Source organism: Leuciscus leuciscus (genome assembly GCF_965113295.1).
Source record: "Leuciscus leuciscus genome assembly, chromosome: 3".
Taxonomy (NCBI): Eukaryota; Metazoa; Chordata; class Actinopteri; order Cypriniformes; family Leuciscidae; genus Leuciscus; species Leuciscus leuciscus.
In genome coordinates, this window is record NC_138727.1 from 50,743,335 (window position 1) to 50,769,125 (window position 25,791).

The 25,791-nt window shown below is 37.3% G+C and overlaps 1 protein-coding gene across 3 annotated transcripts in view; it reads right to left on the bottom strand.

The window, feature by feature from the left end:
* Positions 1-6,572: 6,572 nt before the first annotated feature.
* The window catches only part of LOC309493664 (uncharacterized protein), a 174,188-nt gene continuing 154,969 nt past the window's right edge, over positions 6,573-25,791 (bottom strand). For all 3 annotated transcript variants that reach the window (XM_082162852.1, XM_082162850.1, XM_082162851.1), the window contains 5 exons: positions 8,397-8,777; positions 8,253-8,309; positions 7,004-7,114; positions 6,834-6,910; positions 6,573-6,725 (listed from right to left, as the gene is read on the bottom strand). In XM_082162852.1, the coding sequence (XP_082018978.1) occupies positions 6,591-6,725; positions 6,834-6,910; positions 7,004-7,114; positions 8,253-8,309; positions 8,397-8,777 (761 nt within the window). In that variant the 3' untranslated portion in view covers positions 6,573-6,590. The remainder of the gene's footprint in view (positions 6,726-6,833; positions 6,911-7,003; positions 7,115-8,252; positions 8,310-8,396; positions 8,778-25,791) is intronic.

Here is a 25,791-nt window from a genome sequence, read left to right on the forward strand (position 1 = left end):
GTTAGCAACTCCGAAAGTTTATCAAAACGGTTTCCCAGCATCAAAATGTCTGGTTGTTTCGTTTACGGTTGCACTAATCGATATTCCACCTAGGGGCTTAAGTTTTATATTATTCCGACAGGATCACGGCCGTTTCAGAAGAGTGGCTGCAGGCGATTAAACGTGTTGATTGGAGCGAGGACATAATAAAAAATGCTTGCGTCTGTTGTTTAATCCGCTCGCGTAGCTTGACACGCTGGTGATTCTCGCCATACTTCCGTTGCCAATATGCGTGCGCATACGTCATCATTGTGTACAAACAGTAAAAGGGTCTATGAACAGACCGTTTTGCGCTTCCGGCAATGTCGGGACGTCATCTTGTACGTCATCATTTACATCTTGATCTTCAAAAGGTGTCAGAATTGTGGTGTCATTTTTGGGTTTCATCTTTCTTTCACACTTTCTCCAAGAACAACAGGCTGGGGGACAGCTCCCTCAGGAAGGAAGGTGTCAGAACAATCACTGGATAAGAGTAGGCTAAATAAAATGTAACTTCCTGGCTCTTTTGTTTTGACCCCTGACTTTTTCCTGAAGACACTGATATAAACATCTAATTATACTGATCTTACAGCCTGGTCAGTGTAGAGGTGTCAAAATGGTCACATTTTGGGGTGTCCCTGCCAGACAGGAATGCTTCAGATAGATTTTATGATAGGATTATGTGGCATCTTTGACTGTAAAACACCAGGTGACCGGCCTATCTTTTAATTGCTTGATGTTTTCTGAAACAGAATGCAAATGCTAATACATAGCAACTACACAGAGAGGAAGGGGAGGGCCTGTGCCCCTGCCATGATGGAAACAATCTTCCTTTTCAATTTAGCAAACGGAGAGCAAACATCTCTTCTGCTCAGAAAATCAAGGATCTATGATTTTAACCAGAGACAAAAAGACCTGCTAATTTAACAGATGGTAAGTTCACTTCAACACGTTTAAACCTACCTTTAAAATAGCCTACTTGATAATTGAATGTCTTATTTCAAACAATATGAACTATTATTCACTATTTTATGTTTTATTTATCTATGCAAGTCAGTATATTGTGGTGTCTGCATGATGACCCTATATCACTGATGTATTGGATTAAAATACTTATGCTTGATAATTTAACATCTTATTTATTTTATTTTATATGTTTTATTTATCTGGGTAAGACAGGATTATCATGGCGTCCACGAGATGATCCTATATCACTGATGTAATTAGATTAAAATGCTTATACTTGATAATTGAACATCTTATTTCAAATAATATGAACTATTATTCACTATTTTATGTTTTATGTCCGCGTAAGACAGTATACTGTGGCGTCCACATGATGATCCTATATCACTGATGTATTAGATTAAAATGCTTATACTTGATAATTTAACATTTCAAATAATATTAACTATTATTCACTATTTTATGTTTTATTTATCTATGCAAGGCAGTATTTCGTTGTGTATTAGATTAAAATACTTATATTTGATCATTTAACATTTAACTTGTTTCATATAATCTCTATTGTTTATTTATGGATGTGACTGTGTAATCTGAAAACAATTCACTCTGACATATTTCTTCTGCGCAGAAAAATTCCACGATCTGCTATTTATACACGCCTGAGAGACTATCAGACAGACATTTGTATTCTTAACTAATATCTGTTATTTTTATTTGTCATCATTGCCATTTCTTAAACCCGTTTCATTCTCTCAGAAAGATTCAATGAGCTGTGGACTTCAGCTGATAGACAACAAATACAGTCTCATTTCATCTCAGGTAAGTTCAACACATGTTTAAAACTTACTTTAAAATACTTATATTTAATAAAATTAACATCTTATTTCATTTTATTTTGTGTTTTATTTGTCAATGCTATTTCTTAAACTCATTCCCCCATTTTTATTCTCTCCCACACACATTGTGAACGCTGCTGACCCATCTGAAAATCAAATCCATGACAGATCTCTTCATGTTCATAATTTCATCATTCTGTGGACATTATCCTGCTATAATAAAAACACCCCTGAAAAACATTCACTTCATTGTCACATCAAGAAGATTGCACTCATAAACACACATCCATAAAGCCCCGGAAGCACACATGGTCAAAGGTCATCTGTTGGTCATAAAACCCCCATATATGGACATATCCTGTCATAAAATATGTCTAACCCTCATATCTACTACTCCTGGTTTTACCTGGTATTGACCACTCAACAAGAAGTTGCTTTATTGCTAAGACCTGAGGGAAAAGAGAGAGAGAGTGGGGAGACGAGGCTCAGTTCGGGAAGAAGAGATAAGAATGAGCCAGATGGATTAGATTCAGATTAGCAAACTTTACTGTTTTATTACAGGTTAGGATTCTCAAATTCAGTCTCAGTGGAAATACATCCTTACAATTTCAGTGGCATATTGGCAATGTTTGTATATTGATAAAGCATGAACTGATGTCTAGGAGTATTGACATTGTCCAAGATACAAGAAAAAATATTTTAGAAAAGCCATTCAAAATATGATTATACAAACTATAACTAAACAAAAAGCTAGCAAAATGAATATAAAAGGAGATAAACAAATCCAGCCTGGCACCCCTTGTGGTCATATGAGGAAGTTACAAATACTTGTCACTTTTGATCTTATACATATCAGGTTTTCACTGGTTGTTTAATATCCTTTCTGAAAGGGGTCATGAATTGAGAAATCTAATTCTCCTTGATATTTTGACATATAAGAGGTCATTAAAACATCCTGTAATTTTTTTTAATTGAAACCAAGCTCAGAAAACAACTCGTTTTGGAATTTGTGACATTATGATGTAATAGTGCGACGAAAGACCGCGAAATAAACTCCTACTTCTACATCATTGCCTCTTTAGCCCCGCCCACTGATTCACGCATGTCATGTAGTAAATACAAGAGATGTTAACACAGGATTACTCCTGCAACAAAACCATAGAGACGCCTCTGAGGATTACAAGACGTCTTTGCATTGCCATCCTTGTGATCCTAAAATTTAGCGTAGATTAACTTTTTATAATTAAATAGTTGTAGTATTTACAAATTTAGTGGGGATGTTGAAAAATATTTTAATATGCAAAACTGTTACCTAATTATAGCAGTGGCTGTTTACTTCCAAGTCTTAACTGTAACATGTCTATAAAAACTGAACAGAGGTGGAAAGTCCAGGAGTCAGAAAGTAAAAGTCCTGCCGTATGTTTATTCCACCCATGAACTCACACAGCAAACACTCCAGTGTTAAAGCAGCACTCAGTAGCTTCGGGATTTCTTCGCTGTATTCTCGCTTTTTGCTCGCAGGTTTCCCTCTAGAGCTCCCCCCACAGCTTCGGAATAGATATTTGACAACACTGTCGTAAAAACTCGTTGTTGATTCTCAGACACCAGAGGCTATAGATCAACGACATCAAAGCAGATGGGACGTTCTTTAAAACGTCTTCTTCATTCGGGTTCGAACAGCGTGAGGGAGCGCAATAATGACAGCATTTTAGCAGATTTCTTTTGGCCGTAAAGCAATTGTTTACATCGCGAGACCTGATATCACGCGAGACTTCCTGACGCGGCGGCCGGCGGCTCGCCGGCTCAAAGTTGCAAGTGCGTATTTTCCGCTCACGGGCACCAGGGGGGTGCGAAACGACCACCATTCAACCCGAAATAAGTAATATAACCATTCCAATGACTCCGAAGCTGTTCAGTTAAGGTAAAAAAAGATACTTAGTTCACCTTTAAATGAACTCTCCTGGGAGTTTATTTGGCTCCAGACTCAAGAGTGTTAAAGTTAATGTGATAATTTAGTGATTGATTGAGTGATGATTGAATGATTGAATGACTCTGAAAAAGAGAGTATAAAATCGAGTGTCTGTAGTCCTGTCAGGGCTGCAATAAACACAGCTACTTATTCCATTCACTCCCACCCCCTGCCTTCTGGGATCCTTCCAAAGCTACGCCCCCAAAACACATGAACGCGCGATTCCGACCGCTCACAGCTGGAGGACGCGTTTGCCAGCGCCGAGCGGAGAGGAGCGCAGTGCATGTAGTGACATCATGTCAGAATCACATGTAATAAAATACCTAACTTTATCATTATGAATATAAACAACTAACATGGCTGTTAGTACTCACTATCAAGCTAGCATATTGATACTGGTAAAGTTTAAAATATATTGAGTTTGATTCGGTAACGAGCTAGTAACATAAGGCAAAGCTAAAAACAGGTTGCATTGATACTCGTTTTCCCATTACCTTCGCTGACTGTATATGCAGGTACTGGGAATTTTGACTGCTCTTTCTCTGCCATAATTGTGATTTTTCCTAGCTTCCGTGCCTCTTCCCCTCCTCGAGTCAAACGGGTGTGCGCATGTGGGCAGCTCCTGTAGCAGCAGGGGTGGTAGCCATGGTAGCGAGGGAGAGTGACAGTGGCAGAGCCAATCATTTCATTCGTCCCGAATGGAACTAAGTAGCTGTGTTTATTGCATCCCTGAGAGGAATACAGACACTCGATTTTTATATTCTCTTTTTTTCAGAGTACTTACATTTTAATTATGTATTGGTATATAAAGACAGTTTAAACAAATTTGGGGAAAGGTTTTTTAGAAAAAACCTGCCTACCCTGCCTTTAATCTAATAATGTTAGATTTAGTTTGGCTGCTGTAACTGAGTTATAACTCTCAGATGAACAAAGAGAAAAACTGATAATGAAAAACTGATTACAGCAGCCTGTGATTCTACAGTATACTATTTTCAGCATTTTCAATATAATCAAAAAGATTTCTTAAAAGTTGTTATGATCAAAAGACTTTGAAAAAGTATGCTATTTGGACACACAGACATCAAGAATCAGCCTGTGAATCTCAACAATGGTGACAATAATAAAGCATGTTGCAGTGCATTCTGGGTGCCACCAATCAAAACTCATTCATGGCTCCCATCATGCATTGCGGCATGATATTCATACACTGATTCTTGATGTCTCTGTGTGCCTGAAAGAATTTATTTATTAATATATATATATATATATATATCAGAACAACTTTTAAGAAATCATTTGGATTATATTGAAAAATCTGGATCTTATTCTGTAGAATCACTGTGATGCTGTAATGACCAATATACATACAAGTCAGAGATTAGGCTCTAAATGAGATCAGTGATTCAGAGTCTAATGATGATTATGTTAAAATATAACCAACACCACCTGTTCACCTTTTCTCTTTGTTCATCTGGGTGTAATAACTCAGTTACAGCAGCCAAACAAAATCTAAAGTTAAACGTTTAAAGGTCAACTGGCCAACTAACTCAAACACTCATCTCCATAATGGTATAATTACCATAACCATAACTAAACTTGTAATTTTCTCCTTCAGTGATTCTGCTTGTTAACATCAGGTGTCTTCAATAATGGTCAATCATCACTCAATGAATCACTTAATTATCTCATTAACTTTAACACTCTTGGGTGTTAATTTAACACTCTTAGGCTACGTTCACACTGCAGGGCTTAATGCTCAATTCCGATTTTTTGAAAAAATTCGATTTTTTTGCAAGGCCGTTCACATTTCCAATTAAATGCGACCTTTTGTGATCTCCTGTGTGAACGTGAAATGACCCAGAAGTGACTCGCATGCGCAGAAGAGTACTCAACGGTCAACGACGTCACTTTTTGTTTGCGGAAGTAGCTAAACTTTAACTGTGATTCTCTCTCTCACACACACACACACACACACACACACACGAGCGCGCGCAGCGACCGTTACACAAGAGCCAGACAGCAGCCGCTGACCTATCTAATATCAGATTCAGCACAAATAAGTTAACATAACGTATATATAATGGCCGTGGGCTTTTATTTTATTTTATTTTTATTAACGGGTTCGTCGAGGTCGACCCGTTCGGCAGATTTACCTCAGCTCGACGAATATGCAGTCCGTTTTCAAACCGACGACTACTTCAACGCAGGATTATGACGTTTTTCGCGTATCAATGACGTGCGGGTCGGATAAATGCGACCTGGCCGTTCAGACTGAAGTCGCATTTGAAAAGATCGGATATGTATCGGATTTGGGACCACATACCCAAGTGGCCTGGGTCGCATTTGAAAAGATCGGATCTGTGTCGTTCAGACTGTCATGAAAAGATCAGATACAGGTCGCATAGGGGCAAAAAAATCGGAATTGGGTCGTTTCAGCCTGCAGTGTGAACGTAGCCATATTGTAACACTTTAACACTCATGAGTCTGGAGCCATGTAAACTCCCAGGAGAGTTAATTTAACACTGGAGTTTTTGCTGTGCAGCTGATTTCACTAATTAGTTCTCTCTCCTGCTGAATTAGCAAATCCAGGTGATTGGAACAAAATACTGAGGAGGACTTTTACTTTCTGAACCTGGACTTTACACCTCTGAAACTGAGTGTTTCAAAGAGAAGGTCAAAAACAGGATAGAAAATAGATTATACTTCTGGATGTTCTGTGATGTAAAAATCTTGATAATATTATAAGCGGACTTCAGAAAACATTAAAAATACAGTTTTCAGAAATTCTCATAGAGTTCATGTTACTGGCCCATGTTGAGATGTACATTCACACAGACTGTATGTACTTGGCTCTTTGGGACTTCAGGTCTGTTGATAGGTTTCACGTTAGTGCTCTTGTCTGTGTTAGGAGTGTCATTCTCGTACACACTCTCTTCCTACATCAAGAAAACAAAAGTGCACTAGTAATATGTCTGCTGGGTCATTGCATACAGAATAATAAGTTGGGTTTTTAGGTTATTTTTTAAGGTCAGTGAGCGACTTACAAAATGTTTGGCATGTGTTTGGCAATGTTTCTGTTCATCTCTGCCTTTGTTTTGCTTGTTGACAGGCGTCACACTGCCTATGGAAATATCAAAACAAAGAAATACATTGGTCAATAGACTTTCTATTGTTTTAATTAAGCTGATAGTAGACATGGCTTGTTTATTTATACCTTTACTTGCTGATGTCTTGCAAACAGCGATCAGTCCAACTACAAGTATGATCACTGCTATGACCAGACCACCGACAGCATATAGTATGTATACTGTAGTGTTCGAGAATGCTGAGGAAGAGATGGAAATATATTTTTGTGTCATTAAAGTCATTCAGATAGCATAATTCGTCATCTGCATAATTTCCCTCCAATTAAAGGAGCATTCACTTGTTGATGTACTCAAGTACACTATAAAAAAGTGCCAGGAATTTACAGGATTAAAGTAATTGTAAAAATGAATACGCTATATCTACTCAATAAAATTGTGGCAACAGATTACAAACAATATTATTAATTAAATTTAACAAATTAGAATTGAGTAATAATTAATCAAATTAATTCCATTTTGAAACATTTGATCTATTGCAAGAAAGTATTAAAGGCGAATATAATTTATTGATAACAAATAACCAATTTTGTTCAGGCATAAAATTAGTAAACTATTCTACTACCTGTAATTATGCTGCAAACTGTTTCAACTGATTATCTGTATTTCCGGCTTTTTTGCAACAAATTATGTTTTGGTAAACACTGTTACAAAGACCAAACACAAGAATAAAAGCCAAGAGTCAAACTGTTCAAGTTAACAGCCCAACAAACACTGATCACCATAATGGTGACCACATATTTTCAATAAAACATAAACTATTAAACCTCTGTTAATTCTCAAAAAAATTAAAATTAAAAACATTTCTGCTGAGATCTTGAGATATTTAATGTATTTTATTTGCAGTTGATTTCAGGTTGTGTGACTTTAAGTCAGTTGTAGTTGTTGTGTTTCATTTTCTGAGAGTGCAGGCATGATGTTGAACCAACATCACACTGTAACATTGACTCAACGCCATTACCATTGATTTATGGATGCAATTTCAACAAATTTTCAACATTAGTTGCAGGAGCAAAAGATATATTGTTTCAATGCAGTAAACATTGACACATTAACATTATTTTGATGGTCGCTATCTATCTAGGACCCTAATCAAACACACCTGAACCAGCTAATCAATGTCTTCAGGATTACTAGAAAGCTACAAACAGGAGAGTTTATCAGGGTTGGAGCAAAACTCTGCAGAGCTGTGGCCCTCTGAGACCGACTTTGCCCTTCCCTGGTGTAGCCCCATAAAATAATGACATATCATTAAGAAAATTAGCAAAACCAAAGACAGCCAAAACACAATCCAACAGAGGAAACATCAGACTACATTACCAGGTGAGGTCATCTCTAGTCTGACTGTTGTATCGGTGCTGCTGATGTTAGGAACAGCTGGAAAAAATAATTACTCTTGAATACCAATGAATATTGTATTATAGTCAAACAAATAATAAAAAGGGTTCATGTGTATATAATTACCTGCACAATATGCAGCATGGTAGATAGTTGGACTTACTAACTCATAGACATAATAATTGCCTGGACAGGCTTTGACTTTAATGGGAAAAGACCCGTAATAGCAGCAGTAATTGTTCCAGTGACCGCAGACATCTCGAGTGACGACTCCATCTGTTACTGTTGGGTGTCCACCACGTATCCACAGTGGGATTTGGGTGCTGCAGCCATAGATTTCAACACACGTGTCTGGGATCTGAGCACTCATGCTGTTAATGAAGAGACGATACCAGCCTCTCCAGGAGACGGTGGAATCATACATTTGGACCGATGCATATGTATTATTGATGGCTCTCCATGGATCGTTCAGCTCAAAGTAGTTGTAGCAGGGGTCAGGCAGATAAACTGTTATAATTAAAAGTAAACAAATACATAAAAACTGTTACTAAAAATGTTGTAATACTTTTACTTTAAAGTAATTCTACTTTAATGTGGTTAGAAATCTAAATCCAAGTTTTTTTGTTTTTTAACAATAACCATTTACTTTGTGTTGCATGGTATCATGTCACACCAGTGGCACAATTAACTTAATGCTTTACTCGTCACAAGTTTACCACATGCATGTGTTTCCGCAGCTAGAAATGTTATTGTTCTAAGAATATTCTGAGAATGTTATGCTATGTTCTGGTAATGTTTTCAGTGGCAAGTTTTATTTTTGATACCAGCATGTTCTCCTAAAAGGTAGGATAATGCTCTCTAAAAACATTTTAAACATGTTTAGTGATAACATTGATAGAACAATATCCCCTAACATTCTAAAGTTTTAGCGGGAAGTTTCCCATTAAACACAGGACTGAACCTCTTAAAAGAGTTTGTTTGAAAGTAATAGTTTGATTTGGTCACCATTGTGGAGGTCAGTGTTTGCTTTAGTTGGGCTCTTTGGCCTTGACTATTTGATGTTAGTTTTTCTCAGGCTGCTATACTTGTTATTATACAGATTTTATCATTTAAACATGGTCAGATATCAAACATTACTATAATCAATTATATGAAATGAATAACACATGATGGTCTAGAAGCTGATCAGTGCAATACGTGATGATTATAGGTGTGTTCGACATCGGCTGCGGCTGGATGTAACCGATCGGCGAGAGTAGCCGCGTGCAGGCGGGGAGGAGCTGCAAACGGAGACATGAAGCCGGACACTTTCTGGTTCCCGTAGTGACCGCTCACGTGGTGTTCGCGTACTTTACCACAGCTGCAGTGAAATAAATGCAATATTTGCCAAATAATACACAGATGTTTCAGAGACATTTTCATTCAATACTTTATGTACTGCTTCATACAGCGTCTGTTTGAACAAGAATAAAGTTCAACATAAGCTACTATCAATGAAGTGGAGTCTATACATTTTTAAATCAGTTTTAATTTGATAAACATGACACAATATAACATGACAACGACATGAAAAGAGTGTTCACTGTTATAATAAACTGATTTGAGAGCTTTAGAGGAACTAACGGTGTTCGAATAAACACGAAACACACGTGATCGTTGTCATGCGGTGAATCCAGCCAATCGTGGAACAGCTGTGTCGTCATCAGCCCTCCTGCAGCCCAGTGCAGCCGCTCTTGAGAAGCTGCGCTGGCTGAGTTCTCCGGCTACTCTCGAATTGCTCTCGCGGTCTTTGATGGCATACGTCACAGTCACGTGGCGTCGGCACTGTATCAAGTCGGACAAAATTTCAAACCGGCATGCACTGCTTTAAGTCAGCCGCCGATCGGTCTGCGCAGAGTTGCATGAAGTCGAGCAAGCCTTATGTCATTGTCATCATCATCAAGCAGCTGACATCATCTGATCACATTTTCTTTTACTGTTCTTGCCATAACAAACAGTTACAGCAGCCAGAGAAAAACTAACATTAGAACATCGAGTCAAACTGCCCAACTAAAGCAAACACCGATCACCATAATGGCGACATCAAACCAAACTATTCATTTCCATAAATCATCAACATCTACACCTCTGTTAATCTTAATAAGAACTTTTCCACACATATGACAGAAATAAAGTCTGGTTAGTAATAAGTGAAGCTGGTAATACTGTTTGTGGAGTTGTTTAATGAAGTTGGAGCCTGACATCCAAAGTTTACACGTCAACCCAATTTTCATTTTCAATCAAAGTTTGACGCCAGAGCGATTTTGGAGTCCATGTCCAAAAACATTTCTAGCTAGGGTGACTCACATTGTGGCCATAATATGAGCTCAATAACTGATGTATTTATTTATTTTTATCCAAAAATGTACATACTACAGCTTTAAATAATAATTTAAAAAAAAATGTATTTCAGAAACATGTTGTTACGTCATTATGTCACGGCTATACTCGCCTGTCACTCGACGCGTCATGGCTATACTCGCCTGTCACTCGACCCGTCACGGCTATACTCGCCTGTCCCGCTTTCTGTCATGGCTATACTCGCCTGTCACTCGACCCGTCACGGCTATACTCGCCTGTCACTCGACCCGTCATGGCTATACTCGCCTGTCACTCGACGCGTCATGGCTATACTCGCCTGTCACTCGACCCGTCACGGCTGTACTCGCCTGTCCCGCTTTCTGTCATGGCTATACTCGCCTGTCCCGCGACTGTCCCGCGACCTGTCACGGGTATATGCGACTGTCCCGCGACCTATCACGGCTATACTCGCCTGTCCCGCGACCTATCACGGCTATACTCGCCTGTCCCGCGACCTGTCACGGGTATATGCGACTGTCCCGCGACCTATCACGGCTATACTCGCCTGTCCAGCGACCTGTCACAGGTATATAGTAGGTAGTCAACCAGAATGCCTATTACCGCCGTACCAGCCGCCGCGGCAAAACCACCGCGGCAAAAATAAACCAGTCGCATTTCAAAGTCATTCGCGAAATGACCGCCAGGTGGCGCAAAGGGATATTGTGCAAAACAGCAGCAATTGCCGCATGTTGAAATTTTAGTGGGTTTAATTTCAATTAACAGTAAGGATGAAATACTACAACTATGGTAAACAGCATAGAACATTTTTTAGGACAGAAAAATAATAAAAAGTAAAAAATAGAGACGAGAACAATATAGCCTATATTTCATATTGTAGATGTCGGTGGGCGACAAGCCTATTCCCCGGGGGAACAGTGCGATAACCAAAAATAAATGAAATAATTAATAACAAAAATAACAAACAAAAATAAATTATGTGCAATGAAGCTGATTATTTTTACTATTCTATTGAGGAATGAGACAAATGAAGAGCGCTTCTCGCTCGTGTGAGCGAACACACACTGGAGAAACAAATGTTTGGGCAATTCTCAGTGAGTAAATTCATGGCCGAGTGGTAGGATTTACGCTTCGATCATTTTAGATGACAAGGGTTCAAATCCCGAACCAACATGGACTACTGTAATTTTTATATTAGCCTATTAGGCCTAATGCATTTTATAGCCTATTATTAATGCAGAGAGATTTGTCTAGTTCTAAAACTATGTTACACCATATAGTTTGTTGCTTATATTTATAAAATAAAATTACCATGCATTTGATTTTACACTAAGGAACAAATATTATACAACAGAATGACTTTACATCTGTATAATAATTGTAATTTCAAAAGCAGTTCTGTAATAAATAAATAAATAAATAAATAAATAAATAAATAAATAAATAAAAATAAATAAACAAATATATATATATATATATATATAGAGGTTCCACAGTAGGCTAATCAATGTTACTTCAATAGACCATATTACAAATATCAAATAAAGATATGCAACACGCACGTTTAAACGACAAACAATAAAATCAGAACCAGCGTTTCAGTTAAGTTCATGTTCCAGTGGCCGTAATGCATGCACGGCTTTTCAAAATGTCACAAAGCGGTTTGAGATTGTTTTGAATGCAATATTGAAGTTTATAATTAAGTGTTTCGGCACACCACGACGAGTGGCGCTATGCATTGTTCTAAAGTCGGGTTTTATTCTGGGATGGTGAATTAGTGTTCGACAAACGCGGCGGCACGTTCATTTGGATTTATTTTTCTCATAACAGCTAAAATAACTTAATAGGCTACTCCGTGTTTTTCCGGTCATACATATAAGAGTAGAGTAGCCTAGGCTACATCATTCAAAACTGTCAACTTTTATTCATATTAGGCTAACGACAAAAGTCTGTCTGTCGTCTCTGTCTCCGGGAACTGCATGTCACAAAAATTTATCAAAAGCCACTTGCCTCAGCTCAGTCACGATAAGAAATCGGCTATGTCTAAAGGCTGATTATATGTAATCCATAAGAAACCGAGAGGTACAGAGGATCTACTCAAACATGTTTAGCTATGTGAGCGCTTCCCAATGAGGAAAGGACAAGGAAAGGGTGAAAATCTCGCTCTAAATAAATGTAGGCAAAATCGCAAAATCTGAATTAAATTGTAAAAACAGATCAAATAAATGTATTTGTCAATGTTGCAATATTGTTTCATTTAAGTTCATAATTATTCTATAAATGAAGAGTTCAGATGCAAAAGCCTCTAAATGCCATCTGAAATTTTCTTCTAGAATGATCATTTTTATCAAGCTCATATATTTAAGTTCAGTAATTTCACTTAAATGGCAATGAAGATTACCTATTAATTGTCATTTAAGTGAAATGTAATGTATACATTAACTAAACTAAATACAATCTTCAATCAGCTTTAATCAGTTCATCCTTTTTTGGCTGATCAAATGATAATTTACATTAAACAATGTTTATAAACAAAGGTTCAAAAAAGGATGAACTGATTAAAGCCTGCAATGTCCTCGGAGTGTCTGCAAGTGGATCCATCACTGACATGATAAACAGGCTTGAGGAGCTTCTCCTTTATAAGAATGTTTATTCTAAAATGTTTGTGAAACTCAAAAAAGATGGAGGTAAGATGGGTTTTGTTACTCTTTGGCATGTATATAATTTAAAGTAGAGAACAATATATTATAAATGTTCTTTTGCAATACAATTTCTTTTTGGTTAAAATAACCTACTCTGTTCCAAATATTTGTTGTAATACAGGTGGAGTTTTACACATGGGATGCACCCACGGAGTGGTCTACTATGCATCACCTTTAAACCTTTATGGTGGCAGGAGTCCGCTCGGGACCATGGGGATGCCTTGTTGAGTTTCAAACACCCTCCCACTGTGTATGTGACATTGCTGGATGTGTTGCCAGACATGTAAACAATCGCACACAGCAGCGATTTGTCCAGCCACATGATGGGAGGGTGTGTGAGCCAACAGAGGCAAACATATCATTGGCTTCTGCTGGCAAATTGAGGGTACATCCTGACTGGGTTAACAACATCAAGATTAGTGATGGGAAGTCCGGTTCTTTTCCGCGAACCGGTTCTTTCGGACAGTTCGTTTCAATGAACCGGTTCAAAAAACCGGTTCACCAGTTCTTTTACGTCATCACGTAATGACGTCAATTCTATCATCCCGGCGGATAAATATACATTCAAATAAAGGCATTTGTAATCATAACTTCAGTTAAATAATAGTGCTCATCGTCATAATCATCTTGGATAGGTTTCTTACATTTACGTTTTGAAAATTAACCCTGTAGTAGGCCTAAGGCGATGCGCAAACGCGGATGTTTTACATGTCTTAAAGTGAATAAACTTCATCATTTTTATTTTATTTGTAATTAAATAAACTTACATTTCGCCGAATTCGGCCCCTCATTCAAGTCCTTGGTTCACCCGTGCTCATGTATCAGCACAGCGCATAGACAGTAACACAGCATCAGTTGGCCAAAAGAAAGTTCGGTTCAGAGACGGTGTTGTTATCACGCATGCGCAGTGTCTCCAGCTCTTCGGTTCTCCGTATCGAACGTGTCCGAAAGAAACAGTTCTCGGTTCTGTACTGGTGATGCGAGAACTGCTGCAACAACCAGTTCTTGACTCGAGAACCGCCTGTGTGTGAGCTGAGAACTACTGAAACCTTACTAGCCTTATTCAGTCGACAAAACAAAAAACTTGATGCATATCTATGTTTAATACGTTATGTTTTGATTAACACATTATAAACATTTACTTTTCACCCTTTAAAACCTAGGCAAGAGTTTACGTCAAAAATGTATATCAACTTACTTAGAAATTAAATGATCTGTTCCAGAAAATAATGTTGTAGTATAATAATAAATGTTTAGTTTTACAATCCATTCATTGTGTTTCCAATCTTTAAAATAATACAGTGAAAAGGCAGTAGCCTATGTGATAAAAATGTTTCTAACATGTTTTATTTTGTTAGACTTATTGATGTTCAGTAAAATACTTAAGTTTTGCATGCATTTCGTCCCTCTGAAAAAATTGCACGCATGCTCAGCTCATCAGCTCATCGGTTCTCCGTATCGAAGGTGTCCGAAAGAAACAGTTCTCGGTTCTGTACTGGTGGTCCGAGAACCGCTGTACCTGTACGTTCGGTAGTGCGCGCATGCTCAGTATCAACTACTCGTGCTCATCACTTCTCTCAGCACGTCTCAGTTCAGTGAACTGTTGGATTTACTGGAGTAACATATAGAGGTGACTGTCAGGACTCAGGCATGTCCGAAAGTGAGTAACTTTACTAACTTGTTGTGGATCAGTGCTGACGCAAGACGCGAACTGTTTCGAACGATTCAGTCCGATTTAGTGTACTGGTTCGACCAGTTCACTAAAAAGAACCGGTTCAAAAGAACGATTCGTTCACGAACCGGCCATCACTAATCAAGATGAACGCAAGACTCAACGCAGAACCCTCAACAATGGACAGTTTCTTACAACCACATCCAGAAACTGGAACATCAGACCGCTTCTCCTTTTATGATAGGTTCCACCAAAAGAACCAAAAACGACCAGAGGAGAAATTGCGGAGTCTGAAAATAATCCCTGAACTGGCTTCTCTTATCAACACTTCAGAAGCCGAACAAGTGAATAGGGAGCTGTCCTCAAGCCGGTATTCATTTTGCCAGATGAGAGATACCCACTACATGTTTTCATTACGCCTGTACTTCCATCTACACAATACCAGGAAAAACTGCATTTTTGAAAGAAATGCAGGAACGCACAGAGGAAAACATATACCTAGGACTACAGGGAAAACTGATGTGTGGGCAAAAAGGTAATAATGTGAAATTTGAAGTAATGTGTGCGGTTACACATTTTCATTATAGCGAATCTGTAATATTTACTGTGGAGTAATGTATTCATAAATAATTGCAGAAACAAACACACGACCAACGGAAGAACAGGGCAGAGATCCACATGGCCCAGCAAAATTTGACAGATTGCCTGAGGAGGGGAAGAAGTTTTCTGTGGCAATGTTCCCCATTGAGCAGATGCACAAGGTAACAACATTGGAATTTTCACACCAATGACAACCATGAACAACAATAAGAAATTGAACAGTACTATCAACATGTACGCTTAATAGTAATTCGTTGTACGTTCTCATCATTAGGAGACAATCTCCAAACTGTACGCTGTAAAGAGGAAAGAAGATGATGTCATTGCCAGGATTTCTCGCTTTGCCATTTTATTTCTGAGGGACCTGAAATCTGTTCTCCCCCCTCATCTGGTGAGTGACACAAGCAGTATAGCAATGCCTTGGCTAACTGATAATGTAATGAAATGCTATAAAGCATTATAAAAGTTGTCTTATCCATAAATTTAATATTTATTTTGTGTCACCCCATACTGTATATAACAATAAAAAAACGTTTTTGTTGTTGTTGAAAGGCTGTCAATTGCCGCATTGCTCAAATTGCGGAAGAGACTAAGGATGTAAGTTATTCAAACAGAACCTATGACTTACCTGTGACATTAATAGTTTGTTATATAAAGACTAAAACCTGTGATTTTGCCTTCCAGGTTCTGGCTCTGAACACAGACACGTTTATTCTATGGCACAGAGATTGGCAGAGTAATGCAACAGTGTCAGACGTGCACTTGAAAGTTCTTGGGGTATTTATAAAATGTGCAGTACAAAATGCAATTATTTTTCAGCATAAGCATCAATACTAATAGTTTGACATAATAGTGTCATAAATGTCTCAGAAGTGAATGTTTCCAGTTTTCTTCATTTCAGAATGCTTCAGATCTCCAGAGAATACTTTTTCCAAGGATTGTTGGACCTGGAGATAACCCATAGAAAGGATGCCACTTCTTTGGGTAAAAACAAATTATATACTAATGAAATATTACTAGTTTTACTAGTTACTATTACCCATTTTTCCAGCTTTAGGCTGCTTTAAACTGGACCACTATTTCATATTACAGTAGCCATTGTTTTTCATATGTAAAATATGTAACTGTTATTTTTACTTAACAGGTTTATGACATGACTAAAAAAAACATTAGACTTTATGACAACACAAGTCAATATCTGACAATATCCGACCTCGACATGGAAATTCTGAAGTAAGACTTTCTTAATGTAATTCTTTTTACACACTATTTCATGTAATTACAAATTGTGCCCAATACATAATGATTTGTAAATAATAAATTATCAAAATATAAAACATTTCAGAGATGCTTTTAGAAATATTGCATCCATAGAAGATTGGACTGTGTCCAGTCCAAAGCAATGGAACAGAGATGATGGAAGGAACTGTGGTGTTTTCGTATGCACAGTGAGTTAAAGGGATAGTTCACTTTGAAATTAAATTTTGGAATGTTTTAGCTTACCTCAAGGGCATCCAAGATGTAGGTGTCTTTGTTTCCGCAGTAGTTTCAATTTTGATATTTTTAGGTCAAACCGTTCCTGTCTGTCAGTCATATAATGCAGGTCTGTGGTCACTGTCTCAAAGAGCATGCACAGAGAAGTCCAAATTAAACAATTCCCCATCGTAAGTACACATTGATGGCCTAAGACACAAAACGAGCAGTTTGTGTGAGAAAACGAACAGTACCTCTACACATTTTTACATAAATGTTTTTACCTCTACACAACCACGTCCAAGTGATCTGAGGGCGCGCGCGCTTCCTGGTGTGTGACGTGTGCGCGCGTTCTGGCTTAGTCTGCGCAAGTGCCTGGTTGTGTACAAGAGGTAAAAACGATATAAATACTGTTCGTTTTCTCACACAAACCGCTCGTTTCGTGTCTTAGGCCATCAATGTGTACTTACGATGGGGAATTGTTTAATTTGGACTTCTCTGTGCATGCTCTTTGAGATAGTGACCATAGACCTGCATTATATGACTGACAGACAAGAATGGTTTGACCTAAAAATATCAAAATTGAAACTACTGCGGAAAAAAAGACACCTACATCTTGGATGCCCTTGAGGTAAGCTAAAACATACCAAAATTTAATTTCAAAGTGAACTATCCCTTTAACTGTTTTTATATAAATGCATTATGTTGATTTTGTTTATATATTTTGTGATATATATATTTTTTATGTAACTGTAACTGATTCTGTTAAATCGTTTTTGGACTAGATGGCAGAGATGGAAGCTAAAAATATTCAAATGTGCCAGGAAATTCTGCACAATGAGCAGATGGGATATCTTCGTCTTTACCATGCCTCGTGCATGGTGATAAATCTGCAACCAGAGGTATTAAAAAAAAAAAAAACCTTTACAGTTTACAGGGTTTGCCAAGCTTAACATGAAACAATTTCCTAGGACTTTCCACCTGAGGTTAAAGCAGTCCAGAGTGCATAAAAAAACAGCTGTATGCCCCAGGATTTTGAAGTCTGCATGAACCAAAAATATCGATCAAAGTATGTAATGACTATTTCATTTCCATTTGGTCTACAGTTTTGATTAAGCAGTTACTCATTGTTATCATGTATCTGTCTGCAGAGTGATGCACCCACAAATCAAGTCACTGGATTCAGTGTGACCTTTGCCAAAAATGGCTGCATGCTGACTGCGCTGGAATCAGTCTTGAAGTGGTCACAGCAGAAACATCGTTCAGCTGTGGATGTGACACTAAACATGTGCACACCTTTGAGAAGTATGTTTTACCTTAAAGGGACAATGTGTAGTTTTTTAGGTATTTTATTATCTAAAATCAATATTTTTATTCATAAATATGTCCTCAATGGTGTACAAATACCTCTGCTAATTATCTGACTTATCCTTGTAAACGAAGAATTTATTATTTTTATATACATGGGACGGGTAGGTCCACGGAGGCTTCCATGTAGTTCCGCCATCTTGAAAAACTATAATAGCAGAGAGGGACAAAAAGTACTAGGCCAACGCGTTTCCACAACACGTTTTCGTTCAGAGCCAGCGTCACGTGACTGAAGCCAGCAGAAGCGGAGGAACAGAGCAGTGAGAGGCGCTTGTCACTGCACCGGCAAGTTTAAAAGGCTGCACTGCACGGTTATTTATAATGGAGGACCATACATATGCTGAGTACAGGATAAGGAGTCCTCGTCGTCGAAAAAGTCCAAAATAGACCGTAAAAGGAAACGTGACCGGAGATTACAAAAAACAAGGGTTAATGTCGGGATAGCTAATGCAGGAGAAAGCTTTCAAAAGAGACGCTGAAGTTGCATAGACAGTATATAAACGTGAAGTTGCCTGCTTTCTTCTCGACAGGTAAGTCAATGTTAAGGTCTTAATTACAAGCTTTTTTTCATTGCTTGGTTGTGTACTTTATTATATAGACAGTAGAACATTTATAGTTAAAAGTTAAACAGGCTCTTTGATGAATAGCAGCTATTGAGTAAAGTAGAGAAGGCCCTAAAAACAAGGTTGTAAGTTTTGTTTGTTCAAAACTGTAACATTCGTTTGTTCGTTGTGTCAAGTTGCAGTTTGTTTGAAATAACAAACCAGTTCACCCGAAGGAAAACTCGATGAAGTGCTATTATAAGACATCCTGTCATAGCTTTTTGGGACATAATGGCTACCGTAGATGCAACACGCATTTGAAAAAGCGAGGCGCTGGAGAGCACTATTTGTTTGAATGCAAAATACAATTTCACCGCTAGATGGGAGAAAATCCTACACAATGTCCCTTTAACTTATATCTTTTTCATAATACATTTTAATACAGGTTTTAATGCCACTTTGATTACAAAGAGGTAGTCTCTTAATTACATCTCACTTTTGTAATGTTTTTAATGAGATTACATAGTGTATAGCAATGTAATCTGTTAGAGCTTGTTGAGGGGCACAAAAAAAATAGATTAATAAATGCAACACACAGAGACACACAAAACACACACGTGTGTGTGTGTGTGTGTGTGTGTGTGTGTGTGTGTTTGTGTGTTTGTGTGTCTGTGTGTGTGTTGCATTTATTAATCTAATTTTTTAGTCTTACACTTGTCTAACTTTTGTAACTATATAACATTCCAGAATGTACACGAAGGCTTGAAGACTGACACAATCCAATCCAACAGGATGTTTTTATTTAAACATCCTACATTTTCTCCAAAGCTCAAGATGAAGCTCAATGAAAAGTTTAGTTTTTTTTAATGAAGAACAGGTAACATTTCACATTGTTATAGAGTTCAAAGGTACAGCACGCACATCCAAAGCCATATAACTGGGTGCTGGTCAGACAGGTGATTGCAAAGATAAACAATGAGTCCGCACACCAGAAAATGCTCCTTAGCAATTTTAATGGTTGCTCACCACGTGCAACGTTTCGGGCCCAAGCCCTTCATCAGACATGAAACAAGTGGGGAGACACACCTCCATTTATACAGCCATGCATGATCACATGATCACATACATCCATGATTAATCACATGACCAATCAAGTGAAAATGCAATTACATAAGGAAACCAAATAAAAAACACATTAAAAAAACACATTAAAAAACAGGCAAAATGTAGCAACATTTGTAATGCAAAAATATCTTTAGGAAGAAAACTATTAGAAATATATTAGACGCATACCGGAAATATATTAGAAATATATTAGAAATACATAAGAAATCCCCTTAATATATTAAGTGGCTAAACGAACGCCTGTAGTGCTTGAAACATAATCTAGAAGGTTTTTTTTGAAAATGTGTCTCTACCACTGTAGGCAGTAATGATAGATGAGCAAAAATATCAATACATAAGGGAAACCACAAAGGTGTGTTACATGTAACATATATCAAATCAGCAAAACGATAACACAACATTTTACAATCCTTACAAAGTTATGGAAGTTATTTACAGAAATTATTAACAGAAATTATAGAAACGGCCTCAGGTCAAAGTCTTCATTCAACCCTTTTGAAGCTAAAGTGTCCAGGGTATAGATCCAAAATGCTTCTCTTTTGAGTAACAGACAATTTACATCTCCTCCACGGGAGGGCTGTTTCACAAGTTCAATACCACAATATCTGAGAGAGGAAACATTATGAGGGGCTTGTGCAAAATGCACCGCTACTGGGCTTTTGATGTCATGATTACGAATATTTGATCTGTGTTCTGAGATTCTTGTTTTCAATGGCCTAGTCGTTTTACGAACATAGGCCAAGCCACACGGGCATTTAAGTAAATAGATGACATTCTTTGTATTACAGGTAATCACACCTTTGATGTCAAAGAGTTTTCCAGTGCGTGGGTGATTAAAGGTAGTAGTTTTATGTGTGAAATTACATTGAGAGCAGTTGCCACATCTGTAATTCCCAACGGGGATAGACTGCAAAAAATCCTATAATTTCTGTTAATAATTTCTGTAAATAACTTCCATAACTTTGTAAGGATTGTAAATGTTGTGTTATCGTTTTGCTGATTTGATATATGTTACATGTAACACACCTTTGTGGTTTCCCTTATGTATTGATATTTTTGCTCATCTATCATTACTGCCTACAGTGGTAGAGACACATTTTCAAAAAAAACGTCTAGATTATGTTTCAAGCACTACAGGCCTTCGTTTAGCCACTTAATATATTAAGGGGATTTCTTATGTATTTCTAATATATTTCTAATATTTCTAATATATTTTCGGTATGCGTCTAATATATTTCTAATAGTTTTCTTCCTAAAGATATTTTTGCATTACAAATGTTGCTACATTTTGCCTGTTTTTTAATGTGTTTTTTATTTGGTTTCCTGATGTAATTGCATTTTCACTTGATTGGTCATGTGATTAATCATGGATGTATGTGATCATGTGATCATGCATGGCTGTATATATGGAGGTGTGTCTCCCCACTTGTTTCATGTCTGATGAAGGGCTTGGGCCCGAAACGTTGCACGTGGTGAGCAACCATTAAAATTGCTAAGGAGCATTTTCTGGTGTGCGGACTCATTGTTTATCTTTACATTTCACATTGTTGCCTTGTTTAAGTGAACCAATAAATCTAGTGATGCTCCGATTGATCGGCCGCCGATCATGATCGGGCCGATATTGGCAAAAAATAGCTTAATCGGCAACCCCCAAAAGCGCCGATCAAAAAAGCCGATCACGTGACGTAAATAACTCGCGCAACTTTTCCGCATGCGCTGCAACACAACGGCAGAGCAGAGCTTGCTCAACAGTGGCAAAATGAGTTCTCCTATGACGGCAATTCAATGGCAATTATAAACGAGCGCACAACTGATGCTGGCGCGCGCAGTAAATGACATTCGCGAGAGGATAACAGATCTACGCGCGAGGAAACGGGAACTCACGAGCTCATTCAAACCCTGCGCGGGCGCATGACATCTCTGCCCTCGCGAGCGCGCATGATCATTCCCCACACTCTCGCGCTTGATCTCCTCTCGCCTGCTAATTTTGCTCGCTCGAACACTTTTATTTTTGGCAGTCGAGGGGCGGGACTTACTGTTTTAATAACCTCAAATGTCATTGTCATTATTTTATTTTTTGGATCTGATGTAGTTTGTTCCTCAACTACATCCATTGTAGTCTGCCTGACCCCTCTTTGTTTTGAAAAATTATACTGTGCCTTATTTGGAAAAGGTGGCCTACAGTAGCCTTATGTTATCTTGTTTTCTAACTACAATTAAATAAATATTGGTGGTTCTTCAAGATTTTCTTGACTCTAGCATATTTCCATTCTGTGATCGGCAGTGATCGGCAATCGGCAGATCATGATTTTGGTAATCGGTGATCGGCCCCAAAAATGCTGATCGGAGCATCACTAAATAAATCATTTTAAAATCACATCTAAACCTCTGTTAATTCTCAAACAGAACTGTAGATGTATGACAGAAATAAAGTCAGTCTGGTTAGTAATAAGTGAAGCTGGTAATGCTGTTTGTGGAGTTGTTTAATCCTTCTCTGCTGAGATCTTCACAGATTTAATGTTTTTTATCTTCAGTTGATCTAAGGCTGTGTCTGAAGTCAGTTGTAGTTGTTGTGTTTCTGCTCATCTCTTCTCTTTTTTTCTGTTCTTGTTGTTTCTCTAAATTGACATTCCCATAATTCCCTGCGTGACACTTCACATTTGATGTTATTTCATTTAAATAATTATGTTTCTTCTTAGTTTTTGTTGTCAGTTATATACATTTGGGGTTTATATTACATCATATATTGTTTAATGAATGTTTATGGCATTATCTGGAGTCATGTGTGTGTCACCATGATGGTGTTTTGTATTTGTGTGTATGAGACTTTGCACTTTCTGAATTCATATGTGCCTCAGCTTGTGTAAAACTACTGGTAGTAAACTTTGAATCATCATGTGGTTTTCTTTTCTACCGTCTGTGTAATTATGGTGGTTATCGGTATTATACATAAAAATGAAATTGAATGATAACGTCTATTGGTTAATGAAATATAAGGGATGTCCCGTCAAAACTGAAAAATTACTACTGTATTTTTAATGGTAAAGTACTGGGAACCACAGCTGATGGTTTTTCTTTACCACACATTTCTGTCCTGCTGATGTTTTTTGTTTTGTTTTTTGTTTTTTGCCGTAAATTTAAGTCCAAAGTAAGGTTGCTACTATATTTTTTACGGTAAAATACTGGCAACCAAGCTGACGTTTTTTTTTTTACCGTGAATTTCACAGTTTTTTTTAACAGTGTACACTATCTTATTGGTTAACCCGGTGTAACTCCCCTCATATTCTTGCTATATCTTCTGAGACAAAGATGCTAATAAACTTGATAGATACTTGTCGTCTCCCTCAGTGCGGAGTCATTGCTCATTCAAATGCTAATTGCTAGAAGGACTTTAATGAGGCACATGGAATCTAAAATCTAACATTGACTCACGCAGTTTAATTCCATATGGAAAGTGTGTTATATTATTAATACATATTACAGCAATCAGTTATGAGTGATGCACAAAAAAGCATTATATCATAACTTGACATCAACAATAAACTTAAACAATCTCAACAATAGTGACAATAAAATATTCAGATAAACAGATCAACTCTAAACATCCCAAAACAGGATACTAAAAATCATAACAAAAGCACAATTAAAGAAAATAGTAAGATCATTCAGCTGCATAATTTATTCATGCCTCAATGCATGCTGGGAACCATCTATGTGTTCTGTTCTCTGCTGGCTCCCAGCATGCATTGCGGCAAAAATATAGTTGTTGATTGTCACCATTGTTGAGATTTATGTGCTGATTCTTGATGTATGTGTATCTGAATAATCGATAAACTATTTTTCTTTGTGTAAATCTTTAAATTTCTTTATAATAACCAGTTACAATAACACTGTTGGATCTCTTGCTGTTGTAACTGTGTGTTAATAAAGCACATTTGTTATGGGAAAAATGCCCAAAGAAAATATGATCAGGTGATTTTGGGAAACTGTTGATCTATTGGCCTGAATCTCTGATCTCATCCAGTGTCTAAATTTGGAATATATGGTGATGTGTTGGTCATTTTTATTTTTGATTATAGTTGCCCTGTGATTCAACAGCATGAGATCCAGTAGTGTTATGGTAACTATACATATTATAAAGACATAGTATATACATTTATATTCTATATCTGGCATGTAAGCCTGATGAAAAATCAATGTTAAGTTTCAACCTTGATTCAATGTTGATCTGCTATCAGGGATATAGTTCTTTATAATTAAAAACACAACAAGGACTGTTTTTGACTAAGTGTGGAATATTCAGAACTACTGTACAGTGAATGACAGCCAGACACCCTGAGAACAATCTACAGGTTTCATACATTTCTACCAATACATTTCCATGACTTTTGAGGCAAATATTCATGTTAAAATCCATGTTCAAATTGACCATATAGCCTACATACATTAGAAAACATTCAGAAAATAAGCCAATAGAGACACAGTGTGTAACATTACCAGTTGAGTTGGTCGCTGGTGTGACAGTTGTAGAGCTGGTGTTAATGCTGCCAGTGTCTGAAAGTTTGGATGAATAGTGATTAATGAACAGAAACACAAATATCATGAATGTGTAGAAAGAGCTCATGTGAATATAATTACCTGCACAGTATGCTGAAGAACAGAGAGTTGGACTAACCAGCTCATAGACATAATAATTGCCTGGACAGGCTTTGACTTTAATGGGAAAAGACCCGTAATAGCAGCAGTAACCCGCAGCGTAACCGCAGACATCTCGAGTGACGACTCCATCTGTTACTGTTGGGTGTCCACCACGTATCCACAGTGAGACATTAGTGCCACAGCTGGACTGAACAACACATGTGTCTGGGATATGAGCGCTCATGTTGTTAATGAAGAGACGATACCAGCCGCTCCAGGAGACAGACGTGTCACAGTTTATGACTGAAGAATGTGTATTATTGATGGATCTCCATGTATCGTCCAGCACAGTGTAGTTGTAGCAGGGGTCTGCAGAGAGATTAGCTGTTATGAAAATATATTAAGAAATTAACAAGTTTCTGAAAAACATATGTTATTATAAAATTTAACCAGAAGTGCAGCTTGAGACATTACTTTTTCTTTTTCTTTTTTCTTCTTTTGCTAATTCGGAGTGATTCATTTTGATTCACAATATATTTTTTAAATGCATTTGTAGGATTATTTGAATATCAATGCATCTTAAAGAAAAAACAAAACTTGTAAATTGTAAGTAAACACGTTACATTCCAGCATAATCATAAAAAATATTATATATACCTGTATATATTATATTATATTATATTATATTATATTATATTATATTATATTATATTTTATATATACATAAAATATATATATATATATATATATATATATATATACACTGTAAAAAATGATGCAGGAGGGTGTTAAATTCAACCTGTGTAAATTAGTTATATTTTACTTAAGTATATTAGTTAGCAAGAAAAATATATTAAAATGGGTACATTCTAACTACACTACCTATTTTTTATCAGTAATATCGGCAACCTTAAAATAATGAGTAAAACATACCCCCAATTTATTAGTTCAGTGGTCGCAAATTGCACATGCGCCAACTTCAACGTCCAGGCGGGAATCACGGAATTCAAATTCAACGTCTTGCGAGACCACGAAGCTTTGAG